At 39.3% G+C, this 18444-nt stretch overlaps 1 protein-coding gene across 1 annotated transcript in view; it reads left to right on the top strand.

The window, feature by feature from the left end:
- Positions 1-18444, top strand: part of LOC124619467 (transportin-3) — a 205794-nt gene that overhangs the window by 78315 nt on the left and 109035 nt on the right. The window contains exon 7 of the mRNA XM_047145867.1: positions 4571-4717. Within this exon, the coding sequence (XP_047001823.1) occupies positions 4571-4717 (147 nt within the window). The remainder of the gene's footprint in view (positions 1-4570; positions 4718-18444) is intronic.

The raw sequence follows: 18444 nt of genomic DNA, 5'->3' as shown, positions 1-18444 counted from the left end.
ATTTGAGAGGTCGACAGTTTAAATCCAATCATTTCTGGACATCCTGATTTAGACTTTCTGTGATTTCCCTAAATCACTCCAAGCAAATGCCAGGATGGTTTCGTTGAAAGGACCCATACTTGAATCATTCTGAGCTTGGGCTCCATCTCTGATGACCTCAATGTCGACAGAGTGTTAAACTTAATCTTCCTTCCCTTCCTTTAAAAAGAATCAATACACCCATTCAATTCATAATAAGCTCAGTAGCATTGTTCTAGGTGTTAATGACTAACATTGACTTACGGACTTTCAAAGGGACGCATTAGTGCTTGTCATTACCAGGTGGCGATTGCTGCATTGGCGTCAGGCTTTCATGCTGCATGCGAGAGAAAGGATAATCTGTTGAATGAGGATTTTGCGTGCATATGGGCAATGGCAAGGCTAAACTGGACCAGGTGACTGCAGTAATGAGTGTTATTTCTCACCATTTCTTACTCTCATGATTGTACAAAGTCTGAGGTGATATTCAGCTTTAAAATTGAGTCTTCGAAATGAATCTTTTTTCTGTGTAACAGTACATGTACTGTTTCACAGTTTCCTGCCAGATTCAAACTGCATGCCAGACCAAGACTATAACCTAAAACCTTGCCAGGTGATTTTCTTTAAGCTGTGCAGGAATGACTCATGACCTGCCCTCCAGATTTGTTCTGAAAACAACCCTTCTTAGGCTGCGACTAAGCCTTTTTTCACTTAAACTAGTTTTCCTCACAATCTATTTTTCCACTAGTACTCTAAGCAAATATTTTTCACCACACGTCCCAGGACAGCTAACATAGAATGTCACCCATTCATTAATTAAAAAAATGCATTTTATGGTTAGTTGATACATAATTTATGATTTGCTGTACTAGTTGACCAGTCACCTAAACTGATCCAGCTGTTTTATATGCATAAAATGCATTTAGGGTGTAATTTTATGTTACACATGTAACAACATACTGATATGTAGTTTATATTATAACCCTTAATAAAATACATTGCTTGACCATTTTTGAGGTCAGTGAAGAACAATGTACGGGCTATCAAAGGGTGACCAACTCTACTGCACTACGTTCGTGAAATAAGTTATCTGCAAATATCTCAGCTCTAATTTGTAATTATAGAAATCTACGGCCATGGCTGACTTGCCTTAGCAACACTGTGTGTTAATTTTCAGTTCACCTGTTTATTCACATAACTCAAAACAGAGTTGTAAACTACTAGTAGCGAGTTCTTAATTGTGGTCACAGAATCTTATAACTTCCGTTGTGTGAAAGAGCATCAGCAGTGTTCCCATACTTGACGTAATATTTTACAAATTTGAACATAGTCGAAAATTTGGTGAAATTCAATATTATGTTAAGTGAATCTCCATTTGGCTTGCTGGTCGAATTGTGCAGTGTCCAGATTTGTGAGGCATTTGGATGTGACAGTGGCCAGATTTTGGGCTACATGGTAAAGTGAGAGCAAGCGTACTCCTCATCAAGTTTCTTGTCGAACGCATCTGACCACCACGAGGTATTATGCACCAAGAACATTATAACCATTTTGTGTCTGGCCATGCGACCCAGAACAAGTAATGAACCCCTCACAACATTGTGTCATCCTGCACCATTGGCCAGAGACCAGCATCAGCTAGACCAGGGGATTACCTAAAACCACAACACAAATGACTGCATTTGGAGTGGTGCCATGATGAGAATCATGGACTGCTGACGGAAATGTCATCACATTGTCTTCAGCGATGAATCGCGGCTCTGCACTTCTCTAGATTACCACTGTCAGTGAGTATTTTGGTGACCTGTGGAGAAGTTGCATTCTTCCAATGTTTTGGAGGTGGACAACAGCGTTACTCCTGGCATCACAGTGAGGGGGAGCCATCACCTGTGACTCCAGGTTAAAGCTGGTAGTGATAAAGTGAACTTTGACAGCACAAAGGTGCTTCACAGGTATTCTGCATCCTCAAGAGTTACCTCCCATGTGGCGGTATTGTCACATCATTTTTTGATAGGACAGTATTTGTTCACGCATGGTACATATCTCTGTGAACTGTCTGTGATATGTTGAGGTACTTCCGTGGCCAACAAGATCCCCAAATCTGTCCCCAATAGTACATATGCGACCAGCTCGGGCATGAACCCCATCTCAGTGTCAGTATGAAGGATATCAAGACTCAGTTACAGCAATTGTGGATCAGCTTCCTGACAACCTTCTCAACTACGTCAGTGCGTGCATCCAGGCCTGAGGTGGAGCAATGTCATACTGAAACGTGGCCAAGTATTGGCAAGTTCATTGTAAATTTGACTTGATTTTTTAATCACTCATGTAACGAACGCCACATATCCTCTCAACATGTGAAGATTGTCCCCCCCCCCCCCCCCCCATTTCTGTCTCCTTGTGGGTGCTTCACTTCTTTTTTGTTGTCAGGTTGTGTACATCAAAATGACCACATTGGTGTGCTGACCAAGCTGGTACCAATACCCTAGATCTCTCATACAATGAATTTTTAAATAATAAAAGAAACTTGCTTTTGATCAACTGTAAAGTGGCATAAAATATGATATTATGAAATAGTTTGTCATTGCTATTCTTGTGGTGTGTTTAGAATTCGTACACTTAGCACTATTTGTCCATAATTAAGATAATTAACATCTACCCTCAGATTTCCATCTTGGTAGGATGAGCCCCATTGTCCGGCCTTCTAGCTTTGGGTCAGCTCTTCCTTCTGGTGTAATACTATCTGATTTTCATTATTTGTTTGGGCATCCTACCATCTATTCCCTGTATCCTGACCAGTGTATTCTGAGAGATTTAACTTACTCTCCAACCCTCTGCCTCTCACATGCCTAGCAGTTTTCCATAGGATTTTTCTTTCAAATGCCCTTAGGTTGTTGATATCTGCTTCTGTCATCAGCAGATTGTAACAACTAGTTTTACAAGGGAATAGTATACTCTTAACTTTGTTGTTCTTGTAATAAGATAATTCTTAGTTCACATAATACGGTCTGTTTCTTGCTTGCATTCTTTCTCTAATAGGCTGTATCATATTATTATTGCTGGCTAAAGGTACACCTGCATAAGAGAAGCAGGTAACATCTTTAAAACATTTTTTAGAGATTTTTTTAGCCATAGAATTGGATATTAACATGTATTTTATCTAGTTTTTTTTTTATAGGAAGTCTAATTTTTCGTCCTCTCACTTCCATTATTTTGTACACAACTACTGCAGTATCACCTGCAAATGCACCTTTCACTGTGTTAATATTACTATGTACTAATTCCACAATTTGCTGCTGGTGTGTGTGTGTGTGTGTGTGTGTGTGTGTGTGTGTGTGTGTGTACAATATTATAAACAGAAAAAAATATCTTAGTTTTCTGTGTATGAATTATCTCCTGTTACAGGAATTTTCTGATTGAAATTTCTTTTCCAGTGCTGTATTGGTTTTATCTTATTCAAGTAACAGTGTTCATGATTACATACATAAATTCAAAATATTCCTCATCTTCTGCTGTAAAAAAATGGATGCTCTTGTTCGGTCTAGTGTTTGGCTTGAGAATTCCTGTACTCGGCCGTGCAATCACCTCCCTAGTTTTCTGGCCAGTCGAGCTTCTACTTTCCCCATCCCAATGACAGCTGAGACATACATAATGCTGATGACAAACTTACATTTGGTTACTCTCCCTCTGCCACTTGTGACATGACTTGACACATCGCAGTGAGACGTAAGAAAATTACATCAATTTTCTCCATGATTGCTGCTGTTATGCTGCACTGGTCTGTCTCCTGAACTACTTCAACCATTTTCGTCATTTTCTAGAAAGCTGTATAAAGATCGCTCTCTCTCTCTCTCTCTCTCTCTCTCTCTCTCTCTCTCTCTCTCACACACACACACACACACACACACACACACACACACACAGAGAGAGAGAGAGAGAGAGAGAGAGAGAGAGAGAGAATAATCTCATTATCTGCACAAATATTAATAATAATACATTATCATTAATAAAGTTATCTCTCAGCGTTTTGTATTAATAGTATATGGCTTTCAAACTCTTGGATTACCTTTTCTTAATACTTTGCAACATGTATTCAGTATGAAAGAAAAATTATCAACACCATATTATCAGGAAAGATGATTAAACGTACTGTTCTGTAACAGACTAACTGCCGCAACACAGTGTTGTTTAACACATTAACTGCCACTATCAAAGGAAACAGTTTTCCAGGAGCTGTTGAGGTAGTCTATTTACTAATTGTGCCCTTCATTACTGCTAACCACAAAATTTGAAGCTTTTTCATGGAGTGCCTGTGTATTCTTGAATCAGTAATGAGAATGACACACAGATATGCATTTCAGCAGCATTGGACTTGTAGCATTAAAGTGGCAGGGAGAGCAGTGAAAGAAGCAACTTGTTGCATTAAAACAGACAGCAAATTTGTTAATATTAGGACTTGTTTACAAATATTTTCTCTCTTATGTTACAATAAATGTCTTTCGAACAAATAAAATAATTAGTATAATTTATATTACACTTTTGTAATTTCTTTTAGGTGGCAGAGATTACGTTTAATTTATGGTATCGTTTGTCTGAAGAACTCTACCAGAAAAACAATGATTCTGTTACTGTGGTGTTTAAACCATATGTAGAGAGGCTGATTGAAGCATTATGCAGACATTGTCAGATGGAGCCAGACCATGTAAGTAATTTTCTGTAGATGTTTGATCATAGACGTGATGGATGTAACAAATTCCTACACAGTAATTCTGAAGTGTTGTAACAAAGATTCATAAAAATATAGTAAAAGTTCTCTGTAGAAGTAAATAATGAAAGGAGTAATCCTCTGACCAGCTCCATGAAGCAGATACATTGGAACCATGCCTCTCCCCGCTCCCACACCATTACTTGTCCTCACACCAGATTGAAACAGGTAAATCACATCCTTTCATAGGGCTTTCATTACTTATCACTGTATCCTAAAATGAGGAACATCCTACTCACACTCCTTTGAGCTGTAACTTCCCCTTTCATATTGATTGATTGTTAATGAATGAGTCTCAGGCTCCAGATAGCTCGCAGTAGAATTTTACGAGGGAAGTCACAAAAAAGAATTGTCTTGCTGCACAGTATTTACGCTGAGTGCGTGTTGGCTGTACTGGCTTACTCAGATGAATATTTGTTCCCCGACTTGTACGAGCCTAGCTACACATAAATGCATACAAACTGAGATTGTTGCCCTAATCATGATTACAGTCTATATACATCCAGAGTTTATCTATGAAAGTTTACAGTTTCCGTGAGCTAAAAAGTTTGAATCAGTACGATAACTTTCTAGAGCACCAAAGAATATCTATAAATGCTGCGCTCTGTTGATAATCTATATTGTCACACAGATAAATGTTTCATGAGCACATATATTAAATGGGTTGAAAGAAATGTCAAACACTGTTAAATTCACTTTATGTTGGTCTATTCTAGTCTATGCACATTCTATCATTGTCTTAAAGAAGTGACCTTTCTTTCAGATGGGTGGAATTAGTTACGTAAATTCAGCCAAAGATTTTACAGCAAGATCCAGATTACGGTATTTACTTTAACACAGTTTAGGTATATTCCTCACAGTTCACACTATTCATCGCTTCCTATCAGTTGAATTATTAGTTGTCTATTACATTGGGTCTAAGTTCAGTCTTTCATTGATAATAATCAAATTAAGACAATATATTCGGTTATTTTCCTAGCTTGAATTACTTCAAAGATATTTTCCAAGTTGCTGATTTACCTCTTTGTTTTTAATCTTTCTAGCAGATTGCAAATCTTCAAAGTGTAACAGACCATCTTGTATCGCCTATCAATATTACGTACGAGCACACAAGTTCAGTTACGACACGACACGACAAGGCATTATTGGTTTAAATGGTTCCATAGTATTTTGTGAGGTACTTAAACTTATTTTTCTGTGTACTAAATTGAAAGTTTTAAACCAGCACATCAGGTACACAATGAAATTATTTCTTTACTCTAAGTTGAAAAATGCAACAGTTAATGCCATTCTGGCTCTGAAAAGAAAATATCTTTACTATTCTTATTCTAAATGCAAATACAACTTTCAAATACTTATCCTAATAATAAATATTCTAGCTATTATTTCTGTTGCAGAATGCAGCTGTGATTTTAAACGTTTTTCTTACACTACATATTTTAATTCTGTAACTAAAAGCATAGAAAAGGAAGGTGGTTTAAATACTGTTCATCATAGAATGTCTTATTCCACAAATCGTGAAGTCTCTTTATGATTCAGTTTAAGTTTCTTGCTTCTCTTCTTTCATAAGGTTGTTCAGGACACGAATCCTCTACTAAAGGTGTAAAACAGTTTATAGCAATTTTTCAGGTTACAGCTTCTTAGTTCATTGTCAGATTCTCAATATTACCTTTAAGGTTCTTCAGCATAGGTCATCTCAATTATTATATTACTAAAGATCTCCTTCTCTTGTCACTTTCTTTTGACAAACAAGTTCACAGGCAAAGTTATTTACACACAAATCTTCAGTTCAGTTCGTAAGACAAGACGACAACAACTTAAAATTACAAATATTTCTTTTCTAAAAAATAAACACACACACACACACACACACACACACACACACACACACACACACACACTTAAATCTACTGCCAAAATCGTTTTAAATCCTGGTGACTGTAGATGCCGTTGTTCATTCCCTTATAATTAGACTCAAAATATAACTTCCAGGATGAGGTATTCTCACTATTTTGAAAGGACCTTCACATTTTAATTGCAACTTCTTGTATAACTTCTTTATGGCAGATGATTTCGGATGAGATCTTAACATGATACTTTCTCCAACTTGATAAGTAACAGATTTAATCAGGTTTATCATAGTAAGTTTTCTTTAATTTTTTGTGATGCTGAAGCACAGCACACACTTGGTTAAATAAGGCAGATTTGTCTGTGGGTAATGGATTATTGAATTTCGCTAGATTTTCATTCCATTTGTTCGTTTGACAATTACCTAATAAGATATTGTAAGGAGTAAAACCGGCAGATGAATGGGGTAACTGATTACACACTTCCTCGAATTTCTGCAAATACTCTATCCAGTGATAGTGTTGGCTGGAGACGTACGTCCTCATGAATCGATTTAGTTCTCTGAATATGCGTTCAGGGGGACTACTTTTTGGATTGAAATGAGAAACCTGAATGTGGCCAATGCTTTCTCTGCGTAGACACTCCTTCCAGGATCTACAAGAAAAATACGAAGCACTGTTAACAATGCTTTTGGTTATCCCACTTATTTCTCTGTTAATATCTTTAACATCGGCTTAACCCTTACAGTTTTTAATGGATACACTTTTACGTATTTGTTAAACAGACTGTAAAATGCTAGCACATATTTAAAATTATCCTTTGATGCTGGCAAAGGACCTGTTATGTCACACTAGACTAGATTGTGAATATTGTTCACTACTATAGGTCACAACTCAGTTTTCGTCGAATAATTAATTGGCTTAACTTTTTGGCATATTACAAAAGTTTTCAGGATTTTCTGTCCAATACGCTTTAAATTTGGGTAATGCGCATACACCGTTATTAATTTAGCACACTTATAACTACTTGCAAGTCCCCATGATATATGTGTATGCAAAAGGAATTTTTGTTCATAGTCTAAGGGGAATGCAAAATTTTCTTTGTTGGAAAAAATCACTATTTTTGTAGAACAGAATATAGTAGTGAAGGCAATATCACATGTTTTGATGGCTACTGTTACTTTTAGAGAGGAATTGTTTAATAATTTTCCATTTAGAATCTTGTTCTTGAAGTTTAATAATGTTCTTGCACATGAATTCGATGTCTTTCTCGAATGGAGAGTTCTGAATCAACATTAGTCGACTGTTTACTACGGCACGTGTTCCAGCGATACCGCGCGGTAACCTAGAGTGTGCATCAGCAGTAACATTATCCTTCCCACGAATATGTCGTGTTTCCAACGAATATTCCTGCAAGAGCAATGCCCATCTGGTTAGCCGTATGTGTAACAGTCTACATGTCATCAAAAAAGTAACAGCTTGGTGGTCACAATACACAATTATTGGTTTTCCATACACAAAATATCTAAACTACTTTAGCGACCACACCAAGGCTATCACTTGTTTCATAGTTGTATAAACTCTCTCACAATTTGTGAGCATTCAGCTGGCAAAACTTATAATTTTGATAGTATTAATGTCATCTGGAAAGTCTGTTTGAAATAGTATTGCTACCAGACCAGTGTCTGAAGCATCTGTGGGTATATAAAACTGTTCGTCCATTTGTGGGTGGTGCAATATCTGCACATTCAGCAAAGCGTTCAGTGAAATGCTTCGTGACGTTCAGCTGTCCAATGCCACGAAACGTTCTTTTGCAACAGGTTAAGCAAACAATCCTTGTTTAACGCCTAATCAGGTAGGAATTTCCTGAAAAAAGATGGCAAACTGAGAAAGGACTTGAGTTGCTTACAAGTGCACAGGTACAGACAATCACTTATTGCTTTCAACTTTTTGGGGTCAGGTGTTATGCCCATGGGAGAGATAATATGCCTGAGAAACTTAATTCTTTCTTTTCCAAATTTGGACTTAGAAAGGTTTGTAGTTACTCCATAGTCCTGAAAACGATGGAACACTCTTTGTAACAGTTCTACATTATGCTCTCAGTTGTCGGTTGCCACGAGGTGGTCATCGATGTACAAGGTTACCTCGTTTAACAAGTCCGGGCCTAAAACCGTATCTAATGTGGAAGTAAAAACTCCACCACTAATACTGAGACCGAACGACATGACTTTGAAGTGGAAACTTCTCCCCGTGAAATTGAAAGCCGTATATTTCCGAGACTCTTCATCCAACTTAACCTGCCAGTAGTAGTGGCAGAGGTCAATGGAGGTCAAAGAACCACTGCAGTAGTTCGTCTAAGTTCTCGGGCCTAGTCCAAACAGGTATTAAAAATTTATTGGTGTTTCTGGCGTCAAGCACAAGTCTTACATCACCGTTAGCTTTTGCAACTGCTAGGAGTGGGCTACTATACTCGGAGTTGGGTGGTTCTAGTATGTCCCACTCCAACATTCTCTGAATTTCTAGTCTAACGGATTCTTGTTTAGACCAGGGTATCAAGTAAGTTGTTTTGCAATATGTTTCAGTAGGCCACACATGCATCTTATACTTAAATCCTTCGATGACACCAGGTTTGTTGCGAAAAACTGGTGCATACTGAAATAGTAAATTCGACAGTTCCTGTCTTGGTACACTTGACAAATATTCAGACTCGGTTAATTTGTCTTTGATAACGTGCTCGAGATCTGAATTGGAATCGACTACAAGCAAACTAATCATGTCGGTTGACATTACATTATTATAATTACATAACAATGGCAGATTCCGACAGTATTTGTCGAGAGTCCTTGTTTCCCTTAACAAAGACAATTCGACAATCCCTTTCTGTAAGTCAGTGACTGCCCGGTTTTCGACTAAATAGTCCCATCCCCAAATGCACGGCACGGATAAATTTTTGACTACCAGGTAGGTGCACTTAAGTTTTTCCTCCTGTATGATTAATTTCACGTGCACTTGAGCTTCAGTGGGTTGAATACCTGTGCCGAAGGCTCCAGAAATAGTACACCCTGTTACAGGAAAGGTAGGTACTCTTTCCATTCTACTAATACATTTAAGTAGATTAAACAACATCACATTAGTGGTAGCTCCTGTGTCTGTAAGGATGTGTACAGGTATACCATTTATATCTCCAGCTACTACAGCTTGCACATATTATTTGGATTCAGGTTGGTGCGAAGTTGCCTCAATCAGTAATTCGTCTCTAATGTCCACTCCAGAATTGTATCTTAGTAAACACACAGATTGGTTATGTTGACCTCCATTAAGCCTACCAGCCACCCTCGGAAGTCTAGGACTGGCTGGTCCTGGTTTGTTAAGGTATTTGGTTCATGACGTGGCTCCTCAACTATTTCCAGGACATGGACATTATGATTTTGTGGATTATATCTGGTATTCCCGAATTTCAGCTGCACCGTTGCCCAAAGGAATCGCTGCAGAAGTGTTTAGACGTGAATAGTTAGGCACATTTGTGTGGTTTACTGGATTGTTCCAACGAGAATTTGTTGGAACCCATTGATATGAAGGATTATGATTTTCTGTATTGTTTTGTTCCCTGTTCTTATATTGCCTTGTATCTTTGTATTCTCTTTTTCGATTTTGAACACTAGCCTCGCCAAGATGTATGTTATGCGCATCTGGTCCCTGACTATATACATTTGTGCTGTTTCGATTGTTGCAACGGGGATTATAGAAATTCTGATTATTGAAGTTCTGTCTACGTTGTGAACCTCAGTTATTAGACTGATGATGGCTGCTGCCGTTAGACGGAGAGTGATTATTATTATTATTATTATTATTATGACCATTTCCGTTATTGTAACATGCATCTCTACCGTTAAACTGACGGAAATCCTCTTGGATGATATCTGTCATATCAATCATGGACAGAAATTGTTCAAAGTCGTCATCAGGTGCATGAACAAGCATTTCACGAATGTTAATTGTAAGCCTGGTTTTAAGGATCCGAATAACTTCGCGGTGCGATATAGGATCTGTCCAATACTGAATAACATGTCCTACATGTTTCACTCACTTCACTCGCCCAAAGAGATGCCTCACTGACTATTTTTGAAACTATAAATTGAATTTTGTCATACTCTGTCCATATCTTCAGAAATATTCGTTTAAAACTGTTGATAAAAATTTTGGGGTGAGTTGTGTTTTTCTCCGACTTGAGTATTGGAAACTGCCTACTTTTAAATATGCTGTTTTCAATTTTAATAGATGACAAAGAAGTTTTCTGAGTGAACCGCTCAGACTCTGGCAAAGATCGTCACTATCGATTCCTACTGTTTTGTATTCATGACGCCTTCTTTTCTCTGGACTAGTGTTGCAATGTCGACTTCTAACAGAAAATTCCCATACATCTTGGTTACGATCTTGTATGCTATCATTCGGAACGTAGCCAAAACGACTTGAATTCTTCATATCCTTAGGTATTTCGTTGATTAATTTGTTTTTAACCACACGAAATTCCTCTTTTAGTTGTTCAGTGTCCTCAGCATTAGATATGTTTAATTTTGTTTTACTAGTTGAAGTTTAAGTTCAGCAGTGTCATTTACCCGCTTTTTTATCTCCTCTGATTTTTCATCTGTCCATATGGACATTTCTTTTCCCCACTGACTAGATTTTTCAAGTAGAAATGAATCAACATTTTGTTTAGTGTTTAACTCTAGTTGATTCATTTTTGCAGACAGTTCAGATACCTGCTGTACTACAGAGTCTTGAGTAGATTTCACTATGGTGAGATTTTCTTCTGGTGTTTGTACAGCACCAGAGATGTCACTGATCTCAGTCTGCACTTTCTCGAGCTTCTGATTATATCTTAGCTCACAAGCTTCCTGTAATTCTAACCTTTCCTGCTTAAACTTTCTGTTCTCTTCTTCCCTTTCCTGTTCTATCTTTCTAAAATATTCTTCTCTTTCTAACTCTCTCTGTGCAAGATATTCCTCTCTTTCTAATTCTTTCTGTTTTATAAATTCAGACATACTTGCTTTAAACATCCTATATCTTTCTTCTAACCGTGAGTCACGTTCAGCCAGCCGGGAATCCCATTCAACCAATTTGGTTATATGTTCTTCCATTCATAGCTCAAGTTCTTTTCGCTCGGCATCACTTTCTTCCATCTTAGATATGAACTTGAACAACATATTCATATCAAAGTGTTGCATGTAAGAAGCATTCGTTAACCAGAAGTTTCTCTTTGATAATTAATTACTGTTACTTGAGCCTCCACGACATCCAGAATTTTTTCTATCTCATCTTTGGAAGTCTTGAGCACTTTCAGTTCATCCATTCTTTCTCTTGGCTCATTTTCTGTGTCAAGAGAAGGAATGTTTTCTACATTTTGACTCGTTTGCTCTACCGATTCTTCTCTGATTTCGGATTCATCCTTGTCTTGATCTAATTGACCCTTTCTGGTTCTCTTTGACATTTTGAAAATTATTGTTCTCTAATTAACAGTTTACTAAACCTTTCTGCACAATAAGTACTCAGTTGTCTTTATGGTTGCACACAATGTTACACAGATACACAAATAATGGTACAAGGATTTCAGTGTTCCACCACAGTGAATAAACTTTTGACTAGTACTCACTAACCTGAGTTGTTCAGTTCTTTACTGATAAGTGTTTTGTTGTGTGGAGGCGGTGGATGTGCAGTCAGCTTTGGCAGCAACAGCGCCCCCCAGTCCTCACGGCACTGGAAGTCATCGCTCTCAGCAGTCAACAGCCTCCACGTAGTCGAAGTCAGCGCGTCGTCGTAGCTCGATCAGCACTGCGTCCTCCGACATCGACTCGAAGTTCTGCGTTGTCATATTGTGGCGCAAATGTGGCGCCTATGCCTTACTTGGTACTTACAGACCTATATTCTTAATGTCAGGGTCGTTCTTCGTGGTTTTGAGCCCTGCATTATGGGTGTCAGTTTTTTGTAACTTCCCTGTTTATATTGATTGATTGTTAATGACGTATGCTCAGGCTCTGGCTAGCTCGTGATAGAAAGTATGCGAGGAAAGTCACAAAAAAGAATTGTCTTGCTGCACGGTATTTACGCCGAGTGCGGGTTAGTTGTACCGGCTTACTCAGATGAATATTTGGTCCCTGACATGTATGAGCCTAGCTACATGTTAGTGCATACAAACTGAGATTATTGCCCAATTCATGATTACAGTCTATAAACATCCAGAATTTATCTATGAAAGTTAGCAATTTGTGTGAGCTAAAAAATCTGAATCAGTACAATAACTTTCTAGAGCGCAAAAGAATATCTATGAATGCTGCACTCTGTTGATAACACAGCTCTACAAAATAAAATTTTTTTTTCGTTGCCAGGGAAGTTTGAACGAAAATGGGATATTGTTATGATACTCATTCCGAGTATATTTGTACTTTTTCCAAATTGGCTCTGGTTTTTGAGATATAGGTTATTTGTGGAAATGAGAGTTTCATGTGGATAATATCGACTGCAGGGTCCATATATGGTGTAATGTATTTGGTACCTGTTTTTTAATTAGTGATATTGTACTATCTTTATTAAACAATTGTGCTCAGGGAGTGCATCTGTGTGGTTGAGGATTACATCATGCAAACATCACACTGTCAGCATGTGTTCAGTCCTGTTGTGCGGTGCGTGTGTTGAAGATATTGAGGGTTGTGCAGATTTGAATTCGGCGGTACTCGACATTCATTTGTTGGCCGAGGTAATCCCCGCAACAGCCGATAGGTAGCGTTCAGTGTAAACAAGAAAAATGGCGATGGTCGAAAGTCACACACATGTGCAGTGCAGCTTCAAGGAGATAGAACCTTTTCATCGTGACGTAGCAAATAAGAGGTGAGTATTCATTGCACACAAAACAATTAATGATGTTTGTTGGATGTGATTGACATGCAAATACAAGAAAGTTCTGCATAATATGTAGTATGTGTGCAATTTTGTTTTAGGAAAACATGAGTTCTTCACGCCGTCTTTGCGTGAACCATCCAGATGAGTTCTGCTACATTTGTGGTGAATACGTTCTTCAAAAGAACAGGAAGAATATCACTCCTTTTGTGAAGGAAGCATATCTGGCATATTTCGGAATTAAACTTGGAGATGAAGACAAGGCGTGGGCACCCCATAAAGTTTGTAAATGCTGTGTGGAGTGCTTACGGCAGTGGACAAAACGAAAAAGGAAAAGCTTAAACTTCGGAGTGCCTATGGTATGGCGAGAGCAGAAGAACCATACAGATGATTGCTATTTTTGCATTGTTAATGTGAAAGGTTTTAATAGGTTCAAAAAACGAAAGTGGGAATATCCCGATTTGGAGTCAGCAAGAAGACCGGTGGTGCACAGCAACGATGTTCCTGTACCAACCTTCACAACATTACCCACGCTAACATCATCAGATGACGATGTGCACGGCGAGGAATGTACAAGTAGTGGTTCGGAATACGAAGGACGTGAGACACAACCCCAGCAGTTCGACCAGAAGGAGCTCAGTGACTTGATACGAGAACTCAATCTTTCAAAGCAAGCATCAGAACTCTTAGCATCCAGGCTTAAGGAAAAGAACTGTCTTCATCCAAGTGTTAAAATAACAGCTTACCGGACGAGAGAAGAAAACCTTCTTCCATACTTCAACCAAGAAGAGGTTATAGTGTATTGCAGCAATATACCTGGACTTTTACTTGAATTGGGGCTGCCGGAATATAGACCAGAGGACTGGCGTCTCTTCATAGTTCCACTAGAAGTTTAAAATGTGTTCTCCTACACAATGGTAATCGTTACGCATCTATTCCAATTGCCCACTCAACAAAACTTTGTGAAGCATATGCTAACATCAAGATGGTTCTGCAGAAAATTCAGTATATGCAGCACCAGTGGTTGATTTGTGTTGATTTGAAAATGGTGAACTTCTTGCTTGGACATCAAAGTGGATACACAAAGCACCCATGTTTTATCTGCATGTGGGATAGTAGGGCAAAGCACGAACATTGGAAGCAGAAAACATGGCCTCCAAGGGAACATATGGCTGTTGGTGAAGCAAACATCATTAATGAACCTCTGGTTAGTAGGGACAAGATTGTTCTTCCACCATTACATATTAAGTTAGGACTAATGAAGCAATTCACCAAAGCTTTAGACAGAAATGGTAATTGCTTCACATACATCTGCAATACGTTCCCTGGACTCAGTAGTGAAAAACTTAAGGCAGGAATATTTGATGGTCCTCAAGTTCGCAGGCTCATCAACGATACCAATTTTACAAGTGTCATGACTGTCACTGAAGCATCGGCCTGGAACAGTTTTGTCGCTGTTGTAAAATGTTTTTTGGGCAATCATAAAGCTCCCAATTACGAGGAACAGGTCAAAAACATGCTCACTAACTTTCAAAACTTAGGAGCTAACATGAGCATAAAATTGCACTTCCTTCACAGCCACTTGGATCGATTTCCTCGTAATCTAGGTGATTTCAGTGAGGAACAAGGAGAGCGGTTCCATCAAGATATGAAAGGAATAGAGGAAAGATATAAAGGAAGATGGGACAGGCATATGATGGCAGATTATTGCTGGAATCTGCAACGTGACTGTTCTGAAGAGACCTATAAAAGGAAAGCGTGCAGGAAGCGGTTCGTCATGGACGGAAAATGATATACTTATAGAGAAACTTTTCAATTATGTTTTATACGTGGACAAATGCCTATCAGGTTTTCATAGAAGCTATTTATAAAGATTATTTTCTTTTTTCATTGTAGTTTGTAGCGCTTGAGTTCAGTATTAGCAATTTTTTCTAATTTTTTGAATAAATCATGCATTATCTCAAAAACTAGAGCCAAACTGCATAAATGGTTGCTATATTCGTCCTCAGCACCACTAACCCATCCTAAAGCCACTCAAATATCCTTGGCAAGAAAATGAGTGTTGACCAGTGTAATCTATGTTGTCGCACAGATAAATGTTTCATGAGCACATAATATTAAATGGGTTGAAAGAAATGTCAAACACTGTAAATTCAGTTTACGTTGGTTTATTCTAGTCAGTATTATTGTCTTAAAGAAGTAATCTTTCTTTCAGATGGGTGGAATTAGTTACATAAATTCAGCCAAAGAGTTCACAGCAAGATCCAGATTACGCTATTTACTTTAGCACAGTTTAGGTATATTCCTCGCAGTTTACACTATTCATCACTTCCTATAAGTTGAACTATTGTCTATCACATTGTGTCTAAGTTCAGTCTTTCGTTGATAATAATCAAATTAAGACAATATATTCGCTTATTTTCCTAGCTTGAATTACTTCAAAGATATTTTCCAAGTTGCTGATTTACCTCTTTCAGTTTTTAATCATTTCTAGCAGATTGCAAATCTTCAAAATGTAACAAACCATCTCGTATCACCTACCAATATAACGTAAGAGCACACAAGTTCGGTCACGACATGACAAGGCTAGCGCCAGAAGCACATTATCAATGTACAACTTAAGCTTCTGTATTTCTCAGTGTCCTTAAAGAGTACTCACAAGGAGTATTCTTTGAGGTCACTTGTTATACTCCGTGATCTACAAGTCTACTACTTTGTGATCTACTGTTATTTTATCTTGAAACTAATGGATTCTATTTCTTTTTTATTCTTTTTCAAAACATTAAGTTACTTTGCTACCAAGATTCCTTTCTTTTTCTTTTTATATTACTTTCTTTTCAGCCTACTTGCTACTAGTCATGCATGTTAGTACAGAGGGACTTTGTTTTTCTTTTTATGAAATTTTTTGATCTTGGGCTTGGGGCTTGTATTGGGGTGTGAGGACTAGATTTATATTTTTCATTTTTGCGTCCAAAGGGTAGCAGCGTTACACAACATCTCCCAAAATTATATTTTGCTGTTGACCAATCTATGGAAATATCCCCTATCCTTATGCCAAACTTACTTACCATGGTGATCAGACCCCTGTAGAAGGCCCAGGTGCAAGATCTACCTATGCGATCAACCAGCACACCCCTATTTCCCAGTTCAGTCACTTGAATATCCTTTCATATCTGTGCCACGGCGATCTGTGGGAATCACACTATATACCAGCTCTACTGTAACTTTTGCACAGCGTTTTAAATGACTATAAGCACTTATCAACTGTCAATTTGAACCACCAAACTGTGAAAGAGTAGAAGTGACTACTGAGTAGTGAACAACTGCTGAGCATAACGTGCAAGACTTCAATGGCTGCCCACAACTAATGCCACCTGAATCCCCCTCTCCAGATACAGAATTCTGCAAATAACTTATATGGAGTGTGACCTTACAACACAGTCTTTGAACGTACAAGCCTCCTGGCTTTTGGTTTCCACCAGCCCCAATCCCACATCCATCTCCATCCCTGTCTCCACTCATCCATCTCCATCCCTGTCTCCACTCATCCATCTCCATCCCTGTCTCCACTCATCCATCTCCATCCCTGTCTCCACTCATCCATCTCCATCCGTGTCTCCACTCATCCATCTCCATCCCTGTCTCCACTCATCCATCTCCATCCCTGTCTCCACTCATCCATCTCCATCCCTGTCTCCACTCATCCATCTCCATCCCTGTCTCCACTCATCCATCTCCATCCCTGTCTCCACTCATCCATCTCCATCCCTGTCTCCACTCATCCATCTCCATCCCTGTCTCCACTCATCCATCTCCATCCCTGTCTCCACTCATCCATCTCCATCCCTGTCTCCACTCATCCATCTCCATCCCTGTCTCCACTCATCCATCTCCATCCCTGTCTCCACTCATCCATCTCCATCCCTGTCTCCACTCATCCATCTCCATGCCTGTCTCCACTCATCCATCTCCATCCCTGTCTCCACTCATCCATCTCCATGCCTGTCTCCACTCATCCATCTCCATGCCTGTCTCCACTCATCCATCTCCATGCCTGTCTCCACTCATCCATCTCCATGCCTGTCTCCACTCATCCATCTCCATGCCTGTCTCCACTCATCCATCTCCATGCCTGTCTCCACTCATCCATCTCCATGCCTGTCTCCACTCATCCATCTCCATGCCTGTCTCCACTCATCCATCTCCATGCCTGTCTCCACTCATCCATCTCCATGCCTGTCTCCACTCATCCATCTCCATGCCTGTCTCCACTCATCCATCTCCATGCCTGTCTCCACTCATCCATCTCCATGCCTGTCTCCACTCATCCATCTCCATGCCTGTCTCCACTCATCCATCTCCATGCCTGTCTCCACTCATCCATCTCCATGCCTGTCTCCACTCATCCATCTCCATGCCTGTCTCCACTCATCCATCTCCATGCCTGTCTCCACTCATCCATCTCCATGCCTGTCTCCACTCATCCATCTCCATGCCTGTCTCCACTCATCCATCTCCATGCCTGTCTCCACTCATCCATCTCCATGCCTGTCTCCACTCATCCATCTCCATGCCTGTCTCCACTCATCCATCTCCATGCCTGTCTCCACTCATCCATCTCCATGCCTGTCTCCACTCATCCATCTCCATGCCTGTCTCCACTCATCCATCTCCATGCCTGTCTCCACTCATCCATCTCCATGCCTGTCTCCACTCATCCATCTCCATGCCTGTCTCCACTCATCCATCTCCATGCCTGTCTCCACTCATCCATCTCCATGCCTGTCTCCACTCATCCATCTCCATGCCTGTCTCCACTCATCCATCTCCATGCCTGTCTCCACTCATCCATCTCCATGCCTGTCTCCACTCATCCATCTCCATGCCTGTCTCCACTCATCCATCTCCATGCCTGTCTCCACTCAT

The sequence above is a fragment of the Schistocerca americana genome, chromosome 6, assembly GCF_021461395.2.
Source record: "Schistocerca americana isolate TAMUIC-IGC-003095 chromosome 6, iqSchAmer2.1, whole genome shotgun sequence".
NCBI lineage: Eukaryota > Metazoa > Arthropoda > Insecta > Orthoptera > Acrididae > Schistocerca > Schistocerca americana.
This window is presented reverse-complemented; position numbering and strand designations above follow the sequence as displayed.